Below are 24553 nucleotides of genomic sequence, written 5' to 3'. Positions count from 1 at the left end.
GGTTTGACAAAGCTCAGCTGGTATTTGGCCGGTCTTTTCAGTATTTCCGAAATACCGCTGCCACAGGTATTTTTTGCCTACCAAGAAAAAAAAAGATCTTGGTGACGGGGTGTCGATGTTCATCACTCTTTTGGACCCATACATGGATTGGTCTTTTATCCATCTACACTCCAAAGTTATTGTTTTCGTTTTGACACACTTGACGTTTAGACGGACCAGAGGCGCGCGCGCACGGTTCAAAAGGTACTGTCACATTAGAAAGCGTACAAAATTACAGAGGTCGTCCAATATGATCAGACTCTAAATAAGATCGAAGTTGGATAGACAAAGTGTAAAGAGAGCAAATGTTCAGCTCAGATCCTTGGCCGCGGCGGCGACCTTGTCCGCGACGCCCTGCGCGGCGTCCTTGGTGGCGTCCCACGCGCCCTCCGCCGCCTCCTTCGCCTGCCCGCCGAGGTCCTGCGCCGTCTCGGCCACCTTGCTCGCGCCATCCTTGGCCGCGTCCACCAAGCTCTCGCCGCCGGTCTTGGCGCCCTCCACGGCGCCCTCCGCCGCCTCCTGTGCCTTGCCCGCCGCGTCCCCCGCCGCATCCACCACGCTGTCCTTGGCGTCCGAGGCCTTTCCCGCGGCCTCCCCGGCCACGCCCTTCACGCTCTCGACGGCTTCGCCGGCGACGTCCGAGGCGCTGCTATACACCTGTCGCACGAGTCAAAGGCATGTCAGCATCTCTCAGGAACAAACACGTGCCAGTGCACACATAATGGACTTGAGCATGTGAAACAGGTGCTCGATATATCGGAAACATGCATGCGTACCGGAGACGATCTGGGAGCGGTTTGCAGGCAGAGGCGGCCCCCGCTGACGGCGCGAGGCCGAGCGGCGAGGAAGCACGGCCCGGGAAGAGCCTTGCCGGCAGCGCTGAGCGCGGCGGCGCCCGCGCCTCCTCCGAGAAGCATGGAAGAAGAAGAAGCCATTACTGTTCTGGTTCTGAGCGTCGGCGAAGGAAACTTGGTCAGTTTGGCGCTGATGGATGGGATTGAGCTTATTTGATCCATCGTGCGGTGCCGGTTTTATAGGCAGGGCGTGTGCATGCAAATGGACGGGGCGAAGGGAAGGAGGAGGGAGGTGACACGTCGAGACGCGATCGCTGCCCGTCGATGCACGACGACGCGGCGGGGGTGGTCGGCAAGGTTGTGTGGTGCGGCGACTGTCGACAAGGTTCTGCGGTGCCGCAGACATACTCGTGACCCGGGAGAGTTTTGCCTGGAATAGAAAGAAGAAAAAAGAATCTTTGGCGCGCCCACCTCTCGTGCAAGCCCTGTGTACGTACGTACGTGACCTGTTTGGAACGGATGAAAACCCCAAATCCTCGCGTCTACGTTTGATGTTGATGATTACGTCCGAGCTCAAGATATTTGCCAGATGTCATCACTGATCTCTCCGTGTGCTGAACTCGCACCTTTGAATTTGAAAGCCTATAACTGCAAATAGCAAACCGTTAATTATTCATGAGAAATAACAAGTGGGCTAATAGGCGCATGGTCACTGATTGAAAGTAACAACTAACAAATACGCTAATTCCTGTGTGTTCACTACTATAAGACTTTTTTTGCAAGCTAAATTAGCTTGCCAAGACGTCGTACTATACTAGTGAACGAAAGTAGTACAATTTAGGGAATTTTAACACATATCGGACTCTCGAGGTCATTAATGTCTAAGAAAAAAGATCCATAAACACGATGATTATTTGGTTGACTCAGAATCTAACTCTTGGCGTGCACATGGAAGAGTCAGTGGACAACGACCCGGTTTAGCTTGGTTTGAGCCGGCTCATTCACTAGGGTCCTTAGAATTTCCGACAAACTCGAAAACAGATTTCGAAGTTTCAGAAAAATAAAAGTTATAGTAAAATATTTTATGTTCTCACGGTATTCAAGGAAATTTCGAGCTAAAAATGTTGAGACCCAACCATTGTGTAGTCTTTGTTTTTAACTTTAACAATTTTATAGTATGGGTTACTGTTTTTCAGAATGTTGCCCAGTTTGAAGTTTACAATAAATCAGTACTACATTTGTTCCATAACATAGAATATTTTGGAAAACTAACTTAGTTTGGCAAAACGTCTTACGTTAAGAAACAAAGGTAATATATGGTTTCCTCATATGCTAGAAAAAGTTGATCTCGCTTTCGCAACCATTTAAGAGTTTAGAATGTTTTTCCGAAGTTCATTAGCTTGACTGCACTATATGCTTGCAAGTGGCCTCCGAGAATAAGATACTCGCACAGTTGGCAACAAACTATATATCGCCTCACCATCAGGATGTTGGACACAATTTACAAGTGAGTTGGGCGATTGAAACATGTATGTACTGTGTGCAACTGAACTGCTTGATGTAATGTAAATGAAGTCCTGGGGGTGCCCTCCAATATTTTGATTCACATGGTGATTGACAGAGTGCCCTCCAATATATAGAAAGTCTTTCTCGAATTTTACTATCTGGCATAAAATTGAAACCCCATGGCCTTAAGTGGGTTACATTTGTGTATTGTTGTATTAAGTCGCACTAGGTCTACTTCATTGTAGCTTATTCCTTTTTTTTTGCGGGGAGCTTATTTATTCCTTGCTATAACGCAACCAATCCCAGAGCCAACTTGAACTTCCGATCAGTTGAGCACATGGCTTTACTTCCTTTGTAGTTCAAACGAGAATAAACTAGGCACATTTCTTTTATTTTATCTTCACATTTCTTCATTTTGGGTTAATGCATATCCGGCAGCGGGGTATAATCTAGTTCTGGTTAAATGGAACGGGAAACAAATGAATTATTGTTTTAATGAGAAAGGGACTATTCAATGCTTGTATATTGATTGCTCCTTCGGTAATACTCCACGAAGATCATTAGTTTTTTGATTAATTTTTTGGGTCGCATGATAAACATTTAAGACATGATTTTTTTGTAAAATAAAACTAGCAACATTCATGCAACATGAATATACCACGTGATAAAAAATCTTAGATACTAATTCAAGGCACGCCTCAAGAAAAAGAAGACAAATCCGTAAAAACGAATAATGACACCAACAATGCAGCTACTGATGAAATGGTACGGAATCCACTTACAGAATGACGTGGATCAAATTATAAGAAATTTTTTTGCGGGGAAAAATCATAAGGATTACATAAACCTTGAATCGTGTGAGAATAGTATATGTGTATTGTATGTGTGCTTTGAATTATTTCAGCTCTTTTTTCATTGTTAGAGTTGTTACGTATTGGTATACGGTGTAGTACACCGATCCTTACGTATTGTACATGCCACGCCAGGGGCTTTTCCTGTGCTATATAAACACGCAACCGATACCGGACGAGGGTATCGTTCCAGCCTAAACATTGACATGGTATCAGAGCCACCTCCCTTCGTGACCTAGCTGCCTACGACCCTGCCGCCGCCGCTCTTGCCAGCCGCCGCGCTCCCACGACCCAAAACCCTACACCCACGACCAAGATCGCCGCCGCCGCCGCTTACCAAGCCGCTGCCGCCGCCTACAAACACGACCAGATCGCCGCCGCTCTTATCAGCCGCCGCGCTCCTACAACCCAAGAAAACAAAACCTAGTTTGCCTTCATCATGACCTCGTCCAACAACACTGCTGCCGCCATGGCTGCTGCTCTCGGCAACCCTCCGGCACAGCCCCTCACGCGCAACAACTACCTCCCGTGGAAGGCTCTGGTATACCCAGCTTTTCGCGGAGCTGACGTCTTGGGACTCCTCGATGGATCTGATCGTCCACCGGCCAAGACCCTGGATGCTGAAGATGCTGACAAGAACAAGATCACCGTTCCCAACCCAGCCTATAGTGCATGGCTCGCACGTGATCAGCAGGTGCTTCGGTTCCTGTTGAATTCGCTGTCCCCTGACATCCTCTCTCATGTTCTTGATGTACACTCCACCGCCGATGCGTGGAAAACTATCACTGCCATGTTTTCTTCTGCCTCCAGGTCCAAAGTGCAGCATCTTCGAGATCGGCTGAACAATACAAAAAAGCTGTCCCTGACGGCTGATGAGTACTTCACAAAGATGAAAGGCTTCGCTTATGAGCTGGGCGCTCTTGGCAAGTCTCTTGATGAAGATGAGGTCATCAGCTATGTCCTCAATGGCCTTGACAAGGGCCACTACAACTCGCTGATCACCTCCGTCAATGGCAACCCGGGCACCTCCCTTGATGAGCTCTATGATCAACTGTATGCCTATGACCTGCGCAATGGTGTCGAGGAGTCTACTGACTCCTTCTCTTCAACATCCAATGTCGCCAAGCGTGATTATCGCCCGCGCGGACGCACTCCTCCCCCACGTGGTCGCTCGCCTCCACGTGGTGGTGGGGACGGCTACCGTGGCCGCTCGCCTCCGCGCCGCTATGACGATGACCGTGACCGTGGAAATCGTCGCTATGATGATGACCGCGGCAATTGGCGCCGCGGCGATGATCGGCGCCGTGACGAGCGTCGTGATGACCGCCGTGACGATCGGCGCCGTGACGAGCGTCGTGATGGTGGTGGTGACCGTGGTCGCAACCGGCGGTCTGACCGGGCCCCCACCCCTTATGTTGACACGGAGTGTCAAATCTGCAAGATTCATGGTCATCCTGCAAGTGACTGCTGGTGGCGCTACTCCGATGATAAGAAGAACAATCGTGATCGTGATCGCGAGCGTGATGACAAGGGTGCAAATCTTGCTTCATATGGTGTTGATACCAATTGGTATACGGACACGGGTGCAACTGATCACATTACTGCTGAATTGAGCAAGCTCTCTACACATGACAAATACCAAGGCCAAGACCGTGTGCGCACGGCAGAAGGTACGGGAATGCATATCAGTCATATTGGTCATTCAGTTTTGCGCACCCCTCATAACTCATTCCAACTCAATAACATATTGCATGTTCCTAGTGCATCCAAAAATTTGTTATCTGTTCACAAGTTTACCCTTGATAATCACATCTTTATTGAGTTTCATCCTTTCTTCTTTTTGATCAAGGATCAGGCAACACGAAGAACCCTGTTTAAAGGCCCTCGCTATGGAGGTCTCTACCCCTTGATGCCCACATCTAGTGAATCCTCCAAGCATGCTTACTTCACAATAAAGCCGTCTTCATCCACATGGCATCGTCTCTTAGGACATCCTTCTTCATTCATAGTTCAACAAGTTCTTAGGAAGAATAATATAGCTTACACCCCAGAAAGCACTCCTTATGTATGTGACTCTTGTCAACTTGCCAAGAGTCACCAGTTGCCATATCCTGTTTCTACTAGTAGATCCACTGTTCCCTTGGAACAAGTATTCTCTGATGTATGGGGTCCAGCACCTCTTTCTGTTGGGAAACATGCATACTATGTAAGCTTCATCGATGATTATAGTAAATTTACTTGGATCTACTTGCTCAAAAAGCGTTCTGATGTCTATCAAGCTTTTCTCAATTATCAACAGTATGTTGAGCGCAAATTTAACAGGAAAATTGTTACCATGCAAACTGATTGGGGTGGTGAATATGAAAAACTCAATAGTCTTTTTTTGGCATTGTTCATCATGTCTCTTGCCCTCATGCACATCAACAAAATGGGTCTGCTGAAAGAAAACATCGCCACATAGTAGAAGTTGGTCTTTCCCTTCTTGCTAATGCGTCCATGCCTCTCAAGTTTTGGGATGAAGCCTTTCTTACCGCCACATTTCTCATAAACCTTCTTCCTACCAAAGTGCTTGATCTTAAGAGTCCAACTGAATGTCTCCTGAATATCACACCCAATTATGATGCTCTTCGCACTTTTGGTTGCGCTTGTTGGCCTAATCTTCGCCCATACAATAAACGCAAACTTGCCTTTCGTTCCACTAGGTGTGTTTTTATTGGCTACAGTCCTCTTCATAAGGGTGTCAAATGCTTGGATGTTTCCACTGGTCGAGTTTATGTCTCTCGAGATGTTGTTTTTGATGAGAAGGTTTTCCCTTTTGCTTCACTTCGTCCTAATGCCGGTGCTCTCCTCAAGAAAGAAATTCTCCTCCTTCCATCAAATTCCCATGGGGTTGCACAACACACTGATGATCATATGTCTCCTATTATTCCTGTTCCATATGTGTTGCAGAATCCTGAGAATGCTGAAGAAAACCGTGTTGAAAATGGTGCTCCAAGTGCGACGGAAACTGAAGAAACAGATTCAGAAACGGACGGAACTGGCACAAGACACGAGGAGGAACATTCCCTGCCTTTGTCGGATCCCGAGGCGGATCCTGATGCTGACTCTGGCGCCGAATCACGCGCGCCGCCCGGGGAAGAATCTCCCGCCCAAACTCCTGAGCCGTCTTCCACGCGGTCAGCCAGGACTGGCTCTCCCCCGCCCGTCACCGAGTCTCCGCGGGGGGCGCCCTCTGGTGGACGCGAAGAGTCGCCGACTCCGTCCGCCACGTCGACAGCCTCTCCGTCGCTGTCAGCTGATGCGGGTGGATCTTCTGCGGACGAAGACCCTGCCTCTCCAAGTGCTGCACCACCTGAACAGCCTATACCACCACCGTCGCCTCCTCGCACCCGGCTTCAGCAAGGTATAAGAAAACCAAAAGTATACACTGATGGTACAGTCAGGTATGGCATGCTTTCGTCTACAGGTGAACCTTGCACATTGACTGAAGCTCTTGATGACTCAAATTGGAGAAAAGCCATGGAATAGGAGTATGATGCCTTGATGATCAATAAAACATGGCACCTTGTTCCCCCAAGTTCCAAGAAAAATTTGATTGACTGTAAGTGGGTCTATCGCATTAAAAGGAGGGCAGATGGGACAGTTGACAGATACAAAGCAAGGTTAGTAGCAAAAGGATTTAAGCAAAGGTATGGTATTGACTATGAGGACACTTTCAGTCCAGTGGTTAAAATTGCTACTATTCGAACTGTTTTGGCTATTTCTGTTTCTCGAGGGTGGAAGTTAAGGCAGCTAGATGTCAAGAACGCGTTTCTTCATGGTGTTCTTGAAGAGGAGGTTTACATGAAACAACCCCCAGGTTTTGAAGACCCTCATGCTCCGCATTATATTTGCAAATTGGATAAAGCATTATATGGATTGAAACAAGCTCCTCGTGCCTGGTACTCAAGGTTAAGTTCTAAATTGTGCACTCTTGGTTTTACACCCTCCAGAGCAGACACCTCATTATTTCTCTATACCAAGTCAGGCATAGTCATATTTCTGTTGATATATGTGGATGACATCATAGTCACAAGTTCTTCTGATGATGCTATTTCTGTTCTTCTTCGAAGTCTCAATGAGAATTTTGCTATTAAAGATCTAGGTGACTTACATTACTTTCTTGGTATTGAAGTCAAGAAGACACCAAATGGTTTGTTGTTAACACAAGAAAAGTATGCTACTGATATTCTTACTAAAGTCGGCATGGTTGCATGTAAACCGGCACCTACACCATTGTCATCATCTGAACAATTATCTCTGACAGCTGGCACACCTCTTGGCTCTGAAGATTCGTCTCAGTACAGGAGCATAGTTGGAGCCTTACAGTATCTAACCTTGACACGACCAGATTTGGCCTTCTCTGTCAACAAAGTGTGTCAATATCTTCATGCGCCAACCACTGAACATTGGTCAGCTGTGAAAAGAATTCTTAGATATGTCAAGGATACAATGAAACTTGGAATAACTTTTAAAGCATCTTCATCAACTCTTCTTAGTGCTTTTTCAGATGCAGATTGGGCAGGTTGCCTCGATGATTGGCGCTCCACAGGCGGATTTGCCATATTTGTTGGACCTAATTTGGTTTCTTGGAGTGCTAGAAAACAAGATACAGTGTCTCGGTCTAGTACTGAGGCTGAATATAAGTCTCTTGCAAATGCTACAGCTGAGTTGATTTGGGTAGAAGCTCTTCTTACAGAACTTGGAGTTAAGTTGAAGAAAAAACCAAGGCTTTGGTGTGACAATCTAGGTGCTACCTACTTGTCTGTTAATCCTGTGTTTCATGCTCGTACTAAGCATATAGAAATAGACTTTCACTTTGTTAGAGAAAGAGTTGCTAAGAATCAGCTAGCTATTAGTTTTATTTCTAGCAAGGATCAAGTTGCAGATGGTTTTACTAAAGCGCTTCCTGTTAAGAAACTAGATGAGTTTAAGCGTAATCTCAACCTTTCCAAGGTTTAGATTAAGGGGGGCTGTTAGAGTTGTTACGTATTGGTATACGGTGTAGTACACCGATCCTTACGTATTGTACATGCCACGCCAGGGGCTTTTCCTGTGCTATATAAACACGCAACCGATACCGGACGAGGGTATCGTTCCAGCCTAAACATTGACATTCATAACTTTTTAAAAACCTCGTGTGTGTGCCTACGTCTTCCAGACTTCCACTCCTAGAAGTATATCTAACTTTGGTGGAAATTGTTTAAAAAAGGTTTAAGTGAGGTTATATATATCCCAAAAGCTAGACCTAATTCGATTCACCAGGAGCATGCAAGTGCTGGTCGATATAAATTTATCAATAAAAAGAAATTGACATCATGTAACAAGAGTGATAATCCTGTACGAGAGAGAATGAATACAACTATCTTATGTCTAGTATCAAAGTGTATGCATACAGATCGTCGGACTGATTAATCGTATAATAGTAGAGCTACTCTTTGGCCGCGACTTTGGCCTCGGCGGCGACCTTGTCGGTGACACCCTTGGCGGCGTCCTTGGCACCGTCCCATGCCTCCTCAGCCGCCCCCTTTGCCTGCTCGCCGAGGTCCTTGGCCGTAGCCGCCACCTCGCTGGTGCCCTCCTCGGTCGCCTCCACAGCCTTGTCCGTGTCACCCGAGACAGCCGCCGCCATCTCTGCCACGCCCTTCTTCAGCTCCGCGGCCACCCCCTTCGCGCCCTCGATGGCGTCCTCAGTGGCATCCGCAGCCTTATTGTACTCCTGCGGCATACATATGCGTGTATGTTAGCATATGATCTAAGAGATCAATTAAGTATCGGCGTACGCAAATGTAATCCACATGAAGACACGATCCAGTCATGAACGAACACTTGCTACACATACCGGAGACGCTCTGGGTGGGGTTTGTAGGCAGAGGCGGCCACCGCTCAGGGCGCGCGGACGAGCAGCGAGGAAGCACGGCCGTGGAACGGCCTTGCCGGCGGTGGTGCCGGTGAGCACGGCGGCACCTGCGGCTCCGAGCAGCACGGAAGAAGAAGCCATTTCGATATGAAAAATTGGATGAGGTTGTAGTCGCTGATGGCCTGTGTGAGGTTCTGTACTTGCAGTAGGATGGGAGAGGGCGAGAGGAGCAGTGCTGATTTTATAGGCCGGACGCGGAGGGGTTGCCGCCGAGGTGGCAGGTGACACGTCGAGACGTGATCGCTTGGGTGCATGAAGACAATCAATGGTCGACAAGGTTCTGTGGTCCGGCCGTGCGTGGAGAATCGTCGACAAGGGTTTTTGTGGCGCAGCGGCCACGATCGAAAAGTTTCCAATAAAAGAAAAAAATACGTTGACAAGGATTTGCTACACCCATGCTCGCTAGCTTGCCAACCTTTCCTACGAACGCGCATACTTCGGAGTGGATCGAAGAACCAAATCCTGATGTTCACATTTTTTTCTTTCGAAATTCTACTAAGAGCATGTCTAACAGACCCCCTAAACCACGCCGGACTTGTATAATTCCGGCGGTATACGGGGTGCGGGCGAAAATGGCCGTCTAGCAGGCCCCCTAAACGGTTCACCCCGTATCTAAAATATACGGGGCACTGGGAATTTTCTCCCTCGCCCTTACTTATAGAGGGTGGAGGGGCTTGTAGGGGGTGAAAACTGCACTCGCACCACCGGACCTCGCCGCGCCGCCGCCAAACAAACTCCACTCCGGCGACCAATTCCAGCCAACGAGCTCTAAATTCTATCAAATCTCTACCAATTTCTTTCAACCCATCAAGATTTCTATCAAATAATGAAAAAACTAGATGAATTTTGAAGCAAAATTCCGCGTTCTCCCACTCGGGGCGGAGCTGGCGGGGACGGGGCGGAACTGGCGCCGGCGCGGGCAGGGCGGGTGCGCCGCGACGGGGCAGGGCCAGGGTGGCCATGGCGGCCTGAGGCGGCACAAGGCGACGGGGGCCATGGCGGCCTGAGGCGGCACAAGGCGACGGGGGCCATGGCGGCCTGAGGCGGCACAAGGCGACGGGGGCCATGGCGGCCTGAGGCGGCGCAAGGCGACGGGGGCCGCCCGCGGCCTGAGAAGCGGGGCGAGGCGGCGGGGCGGCGCGTGGCAGCAGCTCGGGCGGCATGTCCGGTGGTGCGGGGCGGCAGGTCCGGTGGGGCGGCAGGTCCGGCGGCGGGGCTGCAGCGCGAAGAGATGGAAAAAGAAGCATTTTCCTCTTTTACAGTTTTCGTATACGGGGACTGCTAGATGGGAGGCGTTTTTGTCCGGTTAAAAGTACTCGCGTTTTATATACAGGGCCCTCTACACGTGTTTTACGGGGCGGAAATTTAGGGGGTCTGTTAGACATGCTCTAATCTACTAAAAATCATCAACAATAGTGCAAAGAGATCTAAAAGTAATATGAATTATAAATAGGTCTTTGGACGACTTAGCGAAGACTACAAACACTATTCTAACAAAAAAGACGACTACAAACACTAGTGTGAACCGAAAGCGCGCCACCGTCATTGCCCCTCCATCACAGAGCCGAGCAAAGCTTGTCGTAATAGAGCTTGTTGTAATAGACAGATGGGAAGTCATCGAGCTAAGGCCATGAAAGACCAACACACGAACAACAGCAACCATCGCCATTGATGACAACCGTTGATCGAAAGAGACTAACCTGAAAACACACCAAACATGAAAACCGACCAGATCCCATGAGATCCGCCGGACGCATGACTCCGCGCGCCCTCTTGCGATGCTACATGCACCACCGGGGAGAACCTTATTTTGACTTAAGGATTTTACCGTCGCCTCAACATCCCGAAGAAATACTGGAAATAGGCTAAACAAAGAGTGGAAAACCTCCCGCCAGCGAGAGGTCGTGGTCTGCCACACCTCCAAGATCCAAGACTACCGGAGGCGGAACAGACCGCCGGCGTCCCCCGCAAGAGGGAGGGAACCCTAGATGGGTTTTGGTGGTCGCCTGTTGATCGCCTCTCCTTAGCTTTTGTACGTACCGGTTTGATTCTCCATGATGTCCACGTTTGAAGGTTACATACATCATGTCACCAGGGAACATGCCCTATGCCGAGGGCCCTGAACCGTCGACATAGGCCAAGGGCTCTTGGCATACACCTATGCCGATGGAAACCCTCGGCATATAGCGCCCTTAGTAATGACCTAGTATTAAGCCAGCCGTAAAGCCGTCAACATACAAAAACTGCCAGTATATGTACTAATCCAAGCGTTCTATATGGTCTTCAGAAAAAATTAACAATATCGTCCAATTGACGGCGGAGGCGTGTATGCCGGATTATATGGACACGCGGCACAGTCTGGATGGCTCCTACACACGGTCATATGCCGAGGGCCGGACCGTCGGGCATACCTAGGAAGATAAGCCAGAGGGCCAAGGCCAACTTGTGGTGGCTTCCTAGCCATAAGCCGAGGGCTAGCATGTGGATTCCTTGTAATTTATCATGGGTTTTATCATGGGTTTTATGCAAGATGTCATCCTAGCTTCTGTGAAACTAATGTGTGTATTCCTTGCAATTTAGCATGGTTAGGAGGAAAGAGCTCCATTTTAAGGTGTCAAGTCTGGCATTTCCGGTCACCAAGCTACCACCACATGCAACATATTTTTGTTCTTGTGAAACATTATTTTCACCTCCACGTAGAAATCACTCAAAGATGTTGCAAGGATTCGACCACTTTAGCACAATAAGAAATCAGGATATACACAACAAATCCCGGCTAGTTACAACAATAAATATTGAAATGGGTCACAACACAAAGAAATGAAAAACCATGCAAAGCAAACATACGGGAATGACATAGACAACGACGGTGAAACATGTTTGCAGCATAAGTCAACCCCTCACAACAAGATCTCTAGAATCATTGAAACAAGATGAAATACGCAACAATACACGCAACATATATAAAAAATTCATCAGTTTCATTGAACTCTCAACGCCAACATTTAATGCACTATGCTTGGCCAGTCCAGGCTTGCTGGCAATAGTTCTAGTTTTCCGGTATCTAATTCACTAAGCATGTAGTACCAATAATTCCCACACACACGCCGTCTTCCTTAAGCTCGCTGTGGTGGAGAACCACTGCTTTGAGCTCCGACTCACGAACCATCTTGAGTTAGTGGTGGAGAAATATCGTAATTTCATTTTATCTACAACCGATGAGAAGGATCTCACCGTGAACGGAAAACAAGAATATTTTGAAGTTTTACAAAAAAATATGATTTTTAGATACATTTAATGGCTTTTACTTCAATGTGCAATATCTAAATCTAAAATATGTTATATAATGGGCTACACACAAAAAAGCTGACAATATTTGAAGGCGCACTATTCACACTCTCATCAGATCTATGAGTTAGTCTTTTTTTTTAGCGTAGAATACAACATATTCTAGATTGAGACTTTCCAAACTTGAAGTATGCAGCATTGCCTATATGTACTTGTGTTTTATTTCAAAAAAAATCAAGTGTTGAAAATAAAGAGCTCTAATGAGCCCGGGAGTCAAATTGACCCACCCGTGAATGTCTCACTTCCTATGATGCTTCTTCTATCTCCTCTCTGCCAAGAGATCAATAGGCCATACATGGATCCCTAAAGGGGTATTGGATGATTCCTGACAACACAATTGAAGATTTAACTGATTCTCTAATTGTTTCAGGATTTAGGTCTATTTGCAAAGTTCATCATGCCAATGGTGGCCCTTAAAAAGTTAAAACTAATGAATATATTGTCTCCATTTCTAATTTATACTTACTTGAGTCTAGGTGTACCCTACTATCCAAGGGGGCACTTGGTGAAGCAGAGGAAAAGAACCCACGACGTACGTTCAAAAAGTTTTTGTCCCAAAATCAAATAGAAAAACTTCAATTTCCATTTTTCTTCTTTCAAGAAGATGCAACTACTTTGCCCTCGTACTTTAGCCTAGTGAGATTTATTGATAGCCACCTAGCCAGCCCAGTCCCTCCTCCCCACAAACCGCGGTTTCTCTCCATCCCATGAATCCCACCCTCCGCCGTCCTGCATCAGCAGCGGTAGTGGTCGCCAATTAAGTCCGCGCAGAAACGGCTCTCTACGGATGCAGCCTCTCCCACTAGTATCGCCACGCATGTCGCGCCCTCCTTGGACGTCTGTCGCCAGTGGTCGCTGGGTTGTCACATGTAACAGTCGTCCCCAAGGTTACTGCCGAGCACCACATCCATCGCCGTCTCGGCAGGACTACCTCACCGGAAGGAGCAGTCGAGCTTTTGTCCATATTTTGAGGCTGCCACCATAAGAATCTGGCCGACACCACTCCACAGTCGCAGCCCACACATGGTGTTCAGTGCATTGACTAGATGAGTGTTTTTTTTCCTAATTTTGGTCGGTAAAAATTATTTGATTGCTTTGTTGTATGATATGTACAAATGAATAGCGATATCAACCTGATGGTTCAACAATTGATGCAAGAGGAGGCCGGGGTAGCAACCGAGAGGAAGAAACGCTTCCTTCTCTTCGTCTCTCTTCTTTGCCTATGGGCGAAAATGCTGCCGCCGGGAATTGGTGGTTCAGTTAAGTGGAAGAGAGAAGATAGACCGCGACCGGATGGCTAGACCGAGATGCTTGAAGACGATTATTTCAAGGACGACGCCACACATAGCCCCAATACCTTTTGTGCCATTTTCGGACCAACAGAAAATCATTCCGAAAGATTGTGCAAGGTTTGTGGGAGTAACATACCTATTTCCTTTACAAAAAGGATTGCACTTGATTAGATGGTTTTACTTCTGAATAGACATGCACGACTGCTTTGAGGTGTCCTGCATATGGAGCTCATGCAGATGCTCCGTGTACAGGTTTTGGCGGACGCTGGTGGCAGTGTTTGACCAGCACTATCTCAGGGCACTGATACGTCTCAAACGTATCTATAATTTCTTATATTCCATGCTACTTTTATGATGATACTCACATGTTTTATACACATTATATGTCATTATTATGCATTTTCCGGCATTAACCTATTGACGAGATGCCGAAGAGCCGATTCTGTCGTTTTCTGCTGTTTTTGGTTTCAGAAATCCTAGTAAGTAAATATTCTCGGAATTGGACGAAATCAACGCCCAGGGTCCTATTTTGCCACGAAGCTTCCAGAAAACCGAGGGAGATACGAAGTGGGGCCACGGGGTGCCGCCACACTAGGGCGGCGCGGCCTAAGGGGGGCCCGCGCGGCCCTAGCGTGTGGGCCCCCGTGCCTCCTCCGACTCCGCCCTTCCGCCTACTTAAAGCCTTCGTCGCGAATACCCCAGTACCGAGAGCCACGATACGGAAAATCTTCCAGAGACGCCGCCGCCGCCAATCCCATGTCGGGGGATTCAGGAGATCGCCTTCGGCACCCTGCCGGAGAGGGGAATCATCTCCCGGAGGGCTCTTCATCGCCATGATCGCCTCCGGATCGATGTGTGAGTAGTTCACCCCTGGACTATGGATCCATAGCAGTAGCTAGATGGTTGTCTTCTCCTCATTGTGTTATCATGTTAGATCTTGTGAGCTGCCTATCATGATCAAGATCATCTATTTGTAATCCTACATGTTGTGTTTGTTGGGATCCGATGAATATTGAATACTATGTCAAGTTGATTATCAATCTATCATATATGTTGTTTATGTTCTTGCATGCTCTCCGTTGCTAGTAGAGGCTCGGCCAAGTTGATACTTGTGACACCAAGAGGGAGTATTTATGCTCGATAGTGGGTTCATGCCTCCATTGAATCCGGGACGATGTGACGGAAAGTTCTAAGGTTGTGGATGTGCTTGTTGCCATTAGGGATAAAACATCGATGCTTTGTCTAAGGATATTTGTGTTGATTACATTACGCACCATACTTAATGCAATTGTCTCGTTGTTTGCAACTTAATACTGGAAGGGGTTCGGATGATAACTCTGAAGGTGGACTTTTTAGGCATAGATGCATGCTGGATAGCGGTCTATGTACTTTGTCGTAATGCCCCGATTAAATCTCATAGTACTCATCATGATATATGTATGTGCATTGTTATGCCTTCTTTATTTGTCAATTGCCCAACCGTAATTCGTTCACCCAACATCTCGTTTATCTTATGGGAGAGACACCACTAGTGAACTGTGGACCCCGGTCCAATTCTTTACATCCGAAATACAATCTATCGCAATTGTTCTTTACTTGTTCTTCGCAAACAAACATCATCATCCACACTATACATCTAATCCTTTGTTTACGACAAGCCGGTGAGATTGACAACCTCACTATTACGTTGGGGCAAAGTACTTTGATTGTGTTGTGCGAGTTCCACGTTGGCGCCGGAATCCCTGGTGTTGCGCCGCACTACACTCCGACACCAACAACCTTCACGTGTTCCTTGACTCCTACTGGTTCGATAACCTTGGTTTCTTACCGAGGGAAACTTACTCGATGTGCGCATCACACCTTCCTCTTGGGGTTCCCAACGGACGTGTGAACTACACGCAGCAAGTAAATTTCTGGCGCCGTTGCCGGGGAGATCAAGACACGCTTCAAGGGGAGTCTCCCACATCCAATCTCTTTACTTTGTTTTTGTCTTGCTTTGTTTTACTTTATTTACTGCTTTGTTTGCTCTTATATCAAAAACACAAAAAATTAGTTGCTAGATTTACTTTATTTACTGTCTTGTTCTCCATATTAAAAACACAAAAAAAATTAGTTACTTGCATTTACTTTATTTACCTTTGGTTTATTTCATCATGTTTCCTCCTAAGTTCACTCTGAAAGACATACCGGTAGGACGAGGGTCTATAATTGGAAGAGATAATATAGAAGATTTTTTCACTCATGTTAGTACAACTGAAGATTTTGAAGATAGACACTTGGTAGAACTTGCTCCTACTTATGAAATTGCTGCTGCTTCTTTAGTACACATGTTGGAAACTAAATTTCCTAATCTCAATCCTATAATTCAACACATGTTTCTTACACTCTGTGATATGGAGAAAGGAGAAAATAAAGATTTTGTCTTAGAAACCCTTCTTAAAGAATTTGGTGGTGTAGCAAGAGAGGCTAGAAGGTCTTTATTAAATATAAGATGCTTGGCTCTTATACCAACTTTGCTAGTACCCTTGAAAAAATGGAAAAAGATAGAGTAAGGTACACTAATAGTGTTAATGATGGAGGGGAGATTAAGACGTCAATACCTTGTAAGCTCCTAGGAATGCATGAAGCTCTAGAAAATAACTATGGTTGGCTTGTTCCTGAAAATTTGTTTGATGAGGATAGCAAGCCTAAGAATAATGAAAAAGGGGCCTCTGAAACTTACATAGATAAGATAAAATGCATAGTTGAGAAAACTCCAAACCCCTCTGTTGATGCTTCATCTCTTGATAATACTTGATACACACTTCCTGCGCCTAGCTGAAAGGCATTAAAAAAAGCGCTTATGGGAGACAACCCATTATTTTACTTCTGCACTTTTGTTTTATATTTGAGTCTTGGAAGTTGTTACTACTGTAGCAACCTCTCCTTATCTTTAGTTTATTGCATTGTTGTGCCAAGTAAAGTCTTTGATAGTAAAGTCAATACTAGATTTGGATTACTGCGCAGGAACATATTTCTTGCTGTCACGAAATTGAGCCGCCCCTGCTGTAGAAAATTTAGAAAAATCTGCCAATTTACGTGCGTGATCCCCAGATATGTACGCAACTTTCATTCAATTTGAGAATTTTCATCTGAGCAAGTTAAGTGCCCCTAAAAAATTCGTCTTTACGGACTGTTCTGTTTTTGCAGATTCTGCCTTTTTATTTCGCATTGCCTGTTTTGCTATGTTTGATGGATTTCTTTGTTCCATTAACTTTCAGTAGCTTTATGCAATGTCCAGAAGTGTTCAGAATGATTATGTCACCTCTGAATATATGAATTTTCAATTATGCACTAACCCTCTAATGAGTTTGTTTTGAGTTTGGTGTGGAGGAAGTTTTCAAGGGTCAAGAGAGGAGGATGATACAATATGATCAAGAAGAGTGAAAAGTATAAGCTTGGGGATGCCCCCGTGGTTCATCCCTGCATATTTTAAGAAGACTCAAGCATCTAAGCTTGGGGATGCCCAAGGCATCCCTTCTTCATCGACAACTTATCAGGTCACCTCTAGTGAAACTATATTTTTATTCCGTCACATCTTATGTGCTTTACTTGGAGCGTCTGTTTGTTTTTGTTTTTGTTTTTGTTTGAATAAATTCGGATACTAGCATTCTTTGTTTGGGAGAGAGACACGCTCCGCTGTTTTGTATAAACACATATGTTCTTAGCTTTATTTTTAATGTTCATTGCGAAAGTTGAACTATTTCATTCATTGTTACATGGTTGGAAACGGAAAATGCCGCATGTGGTAAATGGTATAATGTCTTGAATAATTTGATACTTGGCTATTGTTGTGCTCATATAGATCATGTTTAAGCTCTTGCATCATGTACTTTGCACCTATTAATGAAGAACTACATAGAGCTTGTTAAAATTTGGTTTGCATGACTGATCTCTAGAGTCTAGATATTTTCTAGGTAAGGAGTTTGAACAACAAGGAGACGATATAAAGTCTTATAATGCTTACAATGTATTCATATGTAAGCTTTGCTGCACCATTTTATACTTGAGTTTGCTTCAAACAACCTTGCTAGCCTAGCCTTGTATTGAGAGGAATTCTTCTCGTGCATCCAAATCCTTGAGCCAAACACTATGCCATTTGTGTCCACCATACCTACCTACTACATGGTATTTCTCCGCCATTCCAAAGTAAATTACTGGAGTACTACCTTTAAAATTTCTATCCTTTGTCTTTGCAATATATAGCTCATGGGAAAAATAGCCTTAAAACTATTATGGTGAATAATATGTATTTATGTGTCTTATTTCTTAATAAGTTGCTTGTTGAGCGGTAACCATGTTTCTGGGGACGCCATCAACTTTTACCTTTGTTGAATATCATGTGAGTTACTATGCATGTTCGTCTTGTCTGAAGTAAGGGCGATTTTCATGATCAAATGGTTTGAGTATGCATATTGTTAGAGAAGAACATTGGGCCGCTAACTAAAGCCATGATCCATGGTGGAAGTTTCAGTTTGGACAATTAATCCTCAATCTCTTATGAGAATTTTAAGCTGTTGTTGAATGCTTATGCATTAAAGAGGAGTCCATTATCCGTTGTCTATGTTGTCCCGGTATGGATGTCTAAGTTGAGAATAACCAAAAGCGAGAAATCCAATGCGAGCTTTCTCCTTAGACCTTTGTACAGGCGGCATAGAGGTACCCCTTTGTGACACTTGGTTTAAACATATGCTATGCAATGATAATCCATGTTAATCCAAGCTAATTAGGACAAGGTGCGAGCACTATTGGTATACTATGCATGAGGCTTGCAACTTATAGGATATCTTATACATAACACATATGCTTTATTACTACCGTTGACAAAATTGTTTCTTGTTTTCAAAATGAAAAGCTCTAGCACAAATATAGTAATCCATGCTTCCCTCTGCGAAGGGCTTATCTTCTACTTTATTGTTGAGTCAGTTTACCCATTCTTTCTATCTTAGAAGCAAACACTTGTGTCAACTGTGTGCATTGATTCTTACATGTTTACTTATTGCACTTGTTATATTACTTTCTGTTCACAATTATCCATGAGATATATATGTTGAAGTTGAAAGCAACCGCTGAAACTTATATCTTCCTTTGTGTTGCTTCAATGCCTTTACTTTGAATTTATTGCTTTATGAGTAACTCTTATGCAAGTCTTATTGATGCTTGTCTTGAAAGTATTATTCATGAAAAGTCTTTGCTATATGATTCATTTGTTTACTCATTATCTTTGCCAGTGCTTCGAATCGCTGCATTCATCTCATATGCTTTACAATAGTATTGATCAAGATTATGATAGCATGTCACTTCAGAAATTATCTTTGTTATCGTTTACCTACTCGAGGGCGAGTAGGAACCAAGCTTGGGGATGCTTGATACGTCTCAAACGTATCTATAATTTCTTATGTTCCATGCTACTTTTATGATGATACTCACATGTTTTATACACATTATATGTCATTATTATGCATTTTCCGGCACTAACCTATTGACGAGATGCCGAAGAGCCGATTGCTTGTTTTACGCTGTTTTTGGTTTCAGAAATCCTAGTAAGGAATTATTCTCGGAATTGGACGAAATCAACGCCCAGGGTCCTATTTTGCCACGAAGCTTCTAGAACACCGAGGGAGATACGAAGTGGGGCCACGGGGCGCCGCCACACTAGGGCGGCGCGGCCTAAGGGGGGCCCGCGCGGCCCTAGCGTGTGGGGCCCCCGTGCCTCCTCCGACTCCGCCCTTCCGGCTACTTAAAGCCTTCGTCGCGAATACGCCAGTACCGAGAGCCACGATACGGAAAACCTTCCAGAGATGCCGCCGCCGCCAATCCCATCTCGGGGGATTCAGGAGATCGCCTCCGGCACCCTGCCGGAGAGGGGAATCATCTCCCGGAGGGCTCTTCATCGCCATGATCGCCTCCGGATCGATGTGTGAGTAGTTCACCCCTGGACTATGGGTCCATAGCAGTAGCTAGATGTTTGTCTTCTCCTCATTGTGCTATCATGTTAGATCTTGTGAGCTGCCTATCATGATCAAGATCATCTATTTGTAATCCTACATGTTGTGTTTGTTGGGATCCGATGAATATTGAATACTATGTCAAGTTGATTATCAATCTACCATATATGTTGTTTATGTTCTTGCATGCTCTCCGTTGCTAGTAGAGGCTCCGGCCAAGTTGATACTTGTGACTCCAAGAGGGAGTATTTATGCTCGATATCGGGTTCATGCCTCCATTGAATCTGGGACAGTGACGAGAAAGTTCTAAGGTTGTGGATGTGCTATTGCCACTAGGGATAAAACATCGATGCTTTGTCTAAGGATATTTGTGTTGATTACATTACGCACCATACTTAATGCAATTGTCCGTTGTTTGCAACTTAATATTGGAAGGGGTTCGGATGATAACTCGAAGGTGGACTTTTTAGGCATAGATGCATGCTTGGATAGCGGTCTATGTACTTTATCGTAATGCCCTGATTAAATCTCATAGTACTCATCATGATATATGTATGTGCATTGTTATGCCTTCTTTATTTGTCAATTGCCCAACTGTAATTCGTTCACCCAACATCCGTTTATCTTATGGGAGAGACACCACTAGTGAACTGTGGACCCCGGTCCAATTCTTTACATCTGAAATACAATCTACTCGCAATTGTTCTTTACTTGTTCTTCGCAAACAAACATCATCATCCACACTATACATCTAATCCTTTATTTACGACAAGCCGGTGAGATTGACAACCTCACTCGTTACGTTGGGGCAAAGTACTTTGATTGTGTTGTGCGGGTTCCACGTTGGCGCCGGAATCCCTGGTGTTGCGCCGCACTACACTCCGACACCAACAACCTTCACGTGTTCCTTGACTCCTACTGGTTCGATAACCTTGGTTTCTTACTGAGGGAAACTTACTGATGTGCGCATCACACCTTCCTCTTGGGGTTCCCAACGGACGTGTCAACTACACGCAGCAGGCACCCTATGAAAAGGGCATAATTTAAATACTGGCTGAAAATGCAGCGAGGGGATTTTCAGATATGATTGCATCCACTTCATGTATTGGGATTAGAAGATTTTTCCATTTGGTTGGCAGGGAAGGGAATGCAACCTGGTCTAATTATCATACGTGAGATCGACTTGATGTATTGGGAAATTTAAATACTGGCTGAAAATGCAGTGAGGAGATTTCCAGACATGATTGCACCGACTTCATGTATTGGGATTAGAAGATTTTTCCGTTTGGTTGGCAGGGAAGGGAATGCAACCTGGTCTAATTATCATACGTGAGATCGACTTCATGTATTGGGAAATTTAAATACTGGCTGAAAATGCAGCGAGGAGATTTTCAGACATGATTGCACCGACTTCATGTATTGGGATTAGAAGATTTTTCTGTTTGGTGTTGGCAGAGAATGCAACCTAGTCTAATTATCATATGTGAGATCAACTTCATGTATTGGGATTAGAAGATTTTTCCATTTGGTTGGCAGGGAATGCAACCTGGTCTAATTATCATATGTGAAAGATAATGAATGCATGCATGATCGTGCACAACATAATCATCGAGAGCGAGCGCACTGATCCAGGAACTACAAACTACGGATATAACCTTTGGTTGGCAGGGAATGCAACCTGGTCTAATTATCATATGTGAAAGATAATGAATGCATGCATGATCGTGCACAACATAATCATCGAGAGCGAGCGCACTGATCCAGGAACTACAAACTACGGATATAACCTTTGACAGTGGAGCCTCTTACTGAAGTTGAGCACGAGGAACCGATCAAGTTTGGAGTTTGCATTGCCATGCATCAAGAAATCTGTGACGTGAAAAATCGTGACAGGTAGGTTCATCTCCAACCTCACAATAATCAGGTAGAGCGCTCCAACTTCGCGATGATTTGAGAAAAGAAAACATTACACTAATGAATTGCTTTATTTTACTTGTGTTAAGTATTTTAATAAATTGATTTACTTTGATGTGTAAGCTACTGGACTTGTTTCAAATTATTGTAATAAATAATTAGTTTTTTTTCAAACGACCTCACTGGGCCGGATTTCATTACCCAAGGATAACGAAACAGGGTATCACGTCCACGCGTGTTAAAGCCAAAGTAACAGCTAACAAACTATTACAGTCGCCGCCTGATGCTAGCGACAACAAGCATAGGAGTTTTCACTTGCCCAGGGGCACAAAACCGACACTGACAAAAGCTAAAACCGAGGGGGGGGACCAACTAACACCTGACAAACACGAGACATCCAAACATAACAAGATGTAATCTTCCAGGCAAGGGGGGAGGACATCAATCTTGCTCCATATCATCATTGCCAGTGTCCACGCTTGCATCTTTGATCCGCAGAGGCCGTTGTAATTGCCGAGAGCCATCTTGAGGGGCAGCAGTACCGAAGTTAGTCGCGCTAGCAAGCCGCAGCAAACCATCCGCACCCGCCTTTAGATCATCAGCATCCTTCTCTCCATGTAAACATGCCAAGTATTTCATGAAAACAGTAGAGTAACTAATTAACTCCACAAGATTATTGATCAGCTTATGCTCAAAGCAAGCACGGTTTCTAAGTTTCCAAATGGCCCAACATATTGCAGCCACCCCTGCAGTCTGGGTGTTTCTGCTAGCAGGCAAGAATTGGGGGAACCACCAGAAAAACTGTGTAAAGGAACCAGGTCTGGATTGGGCACCAATTAATCTCCCCACAACACTCCACACAAATTTGGCAGCTGGGCAAGAAAAAGAAAAGATGAGATATGCTTTCAGCACTATCACAGAACTGACAAGTGGCTCTCCCCTGCCAGTTCATTTTGAGCAAATTGTCTTTTGTAGCTATGGCATTGTGCCAAATCATCCATAGCCATATCTTAATTTTCAGGGGAATCTTGCTTTTCCAGAGATGTTTAAAGGATCTATGCAAGCCTGCACCACAAAAATGATTGTATACTGATTTAACAGAAAACTTGCCACTCTTTGTCCACTTCCAAACAGCTCTGTCTTGTTCATTTGTGAGGATAGTTGGATCCATAATTTGATTCATGCCAAGAATTTGACAGGCAAGATCAGGGGTCATCCATCTCCTAAAAGATAAGTTCCAATGCATAGCAGCTGCCTCAGCCACAGTCACCTCTTGTTCAATACAAATATCATAAATCTTTGGGAATCTATCCTTCAGGGGCATCTGATCACACCAAAAATCACACTAGAAACTTGTATTCCTGCTATTCCCCACTTTCATCCTTCTACCACACAGATATATATGTTTGACATGCAACATATCATTCCACAGGGGAGAATCTCCAGGTCTCTTCCTTGTATAGAACACACCACCATGTCTCATATATTTCTGTTTCATTAAATTTTGCCAAGGGCCTGACCCATTCTCCAGTTTCCACCACCACTTGCACATCAAACTAATATTGAACTTATGTAAGTTTTTTATACCCAAACCACCCTTTTTCTTGGGTTTACATATCCACTTCCATTTCACAAAATGATACTTCCTTTTATCAGCACCCCCAGCCCAAAAGAAAGCTCTAATGGGTTTATCTATCTGCTCAATATTTGATTTATGGAGCAGTCTCATGGACATCTGATAAACAGCAATACTTGACAGACATGCATCAATTTTTATCACTCTCCCACCAATAGACATTGTATTTCTCATCCAGCCACCCATTTTTTCTTTGTTTTCTCCCCAAGGAAACTCATTTCAGCAACAGTTGGTTTCCTGGCACACAGGACTACCTAGATATTTTATAGGCCAACTCCCTTGGTGACAGTTAAACAGGGTAGCAAAATTATGTGGTTTTAAATCATCATCCAGAATCATCATAATCTCACTTTTCTCAAAGTTAATTTCAGGCCAGACATTGACTCAAAAATGTACAAGATAAGTTTCAAATTCACAGCTTGCTCCTCACTATCTTGGATTAGGAGAATAGTATCATCAGCATATTGGAGGACAGCAACACCATTGTCTACCAAGTTACTAGCCAAACCTGTGATGACCCCATTTTGCTGTGCCTGGGTAACCATCTTGGACAGACTATTTGCAGCCATATTGAACAGAAATGGAGCAAAGGGGTCACCTTGCCTGACACCTTTATAGCTAGCAAAGTAAGGGCCAATTTTATCATTTACTTTCACACTCAAAGTGCCATTGGTCACAACATTTTTTTATCCAAATCATCAAATTACCACTGAAACCCTTCCGAGAATAGCAATCAAACAGAAAATTCCAATTAACTTTGTCATAAGCTTTTTCAAAGTCAATTTTCAGCACCAGACCCTGTTGTTTCCTTAATTTGCTCTCCCTTAGGACTTCTTGCAGCAACATAACTCCATCAGGTGATGTATCTCCCTTTGATGAAAGCAGTTTGACACTGAGACAACAATTTTTCCATAACTGGTGCAGTCCTGATAGTGAGAGTTTTGGTGAAGATTTTAAACAACACTTGCAACAGGCAAATAGGTCTAAACTATTGTATTCTATCAGCCTCCTCTCCTTTTGGAATCAAAGTAGTGATACCATAATTAATTTTGTCCGGGTCAATTTTGTGGTCAAATAAATCATCAAACACAGCCATGATACCAGTTTTGATTATCTCCCAACATACCTGATAGAACTCAATGGGAATTCCATCAGGGCCTGCAGCTTTATTCTTTTCCATTTGGTCAACAACATTTTTTTACATCCTCCATTGTAAATCTTCTGTCC

The 24553-nt window shown here is 44.7% G+C and overlaps 2 protein-coding genes across 2 annotated transcripts; both read right to left on the bottom strand.

Moving 5' to 3' along the window:
• Positions 1-234: 234 nt before the first annotated feature.
• On the bottom strand, positions 235-1198 carry LOC124677581 (late embryogenesis abundant protein 19-like). The gene is made up of 2 exons (XM_047213561.1): positions 816-1198; positions 235-696 (listed from the first exon to the last, which is right to left on the bottom strand). The coding sequence occupies exons 1-2, from the start codon at positions 1053-1055 to the stop codon at positions 349-351; spliced, it is 588 nt and encodes a 195-aa protein (XP_047069517.1). The 5' UTR covers positions 1056-1198; the 3' UTR covers positions 235-348.
• A 7307-nt stretch (positions 1199-8505) lies between these two features.
• LOC124674868 lies at positions 8506-9289 on the bottom strand. Its single transcript, XM_047210922.1, has 2 exons — positions 9072-9289; positions 8506-8948 (listed from the first exon to the last, which is right to left on the bottom strand). Exons 1-2 carry the CDS (start codon positions 9228-9230, stop codon positions 8661-8663), a joined length of 447 nt encoding a protein of 148 aa, XP_047066878.1. The 5' UTR covers positions 9231-9289; the 3' UTR covers positions 8506-8660.
• Positions 9290-24553: the final 15264 nt, after the last annotated feature.

This window comes from Lolium rigidum, chromosome 7 (genome assembly GCF_022539505.1).
Source record: "Lolium rigidum isolate FL_2022 chromosome 7, APGP_CSIRO_Lrig_0.1, whole genome shotgun sequence".
Classification (NCBI taxonomy): Eukaryota; Viridiplantae; Streptophyta; class Magnoliopsida; order Poales; family Poaceae; genus Lolium; species Lolium rigidum.
Note: the sequence above shows the minus strand (reverse complement) of the source record. Positions and strands in the feature narration are given on the sequence as shown.

Excerpts from the sequence above, each read along its gene's own strand:
- LOC124674868 (XM_047210922.1), bottom strand. The coding sequence starts at position 9,230 with ATGGCTTCTTCTTCCGTGCTGCTCGGAGCCGCAGGTGCCGCCGTGCTC. Across the intron at positions 8,949-9,071 it reads CCCCACCCAGAGCGTCTCCG|GAGTACAATAAGGCTGCGGA; the intron begins GTATGTGTAGCA and ends TGTATGCCGCAG.
- LOC124677581 (XM_047213561.1), bottom strand. The coding sequence starts at position 1,055 with ATGGATCAAATAAGCTCAATCCCATCCATCAGCGCCAAACTGACCAAG. Across the intron at positions 697-815 it reads CCGCTCCCAGATCGTCTCCG|GTGTATAGCAGCGCCTCGGA; the intron begins GTACGCATGCAT and ends CTCGTGCGACAG.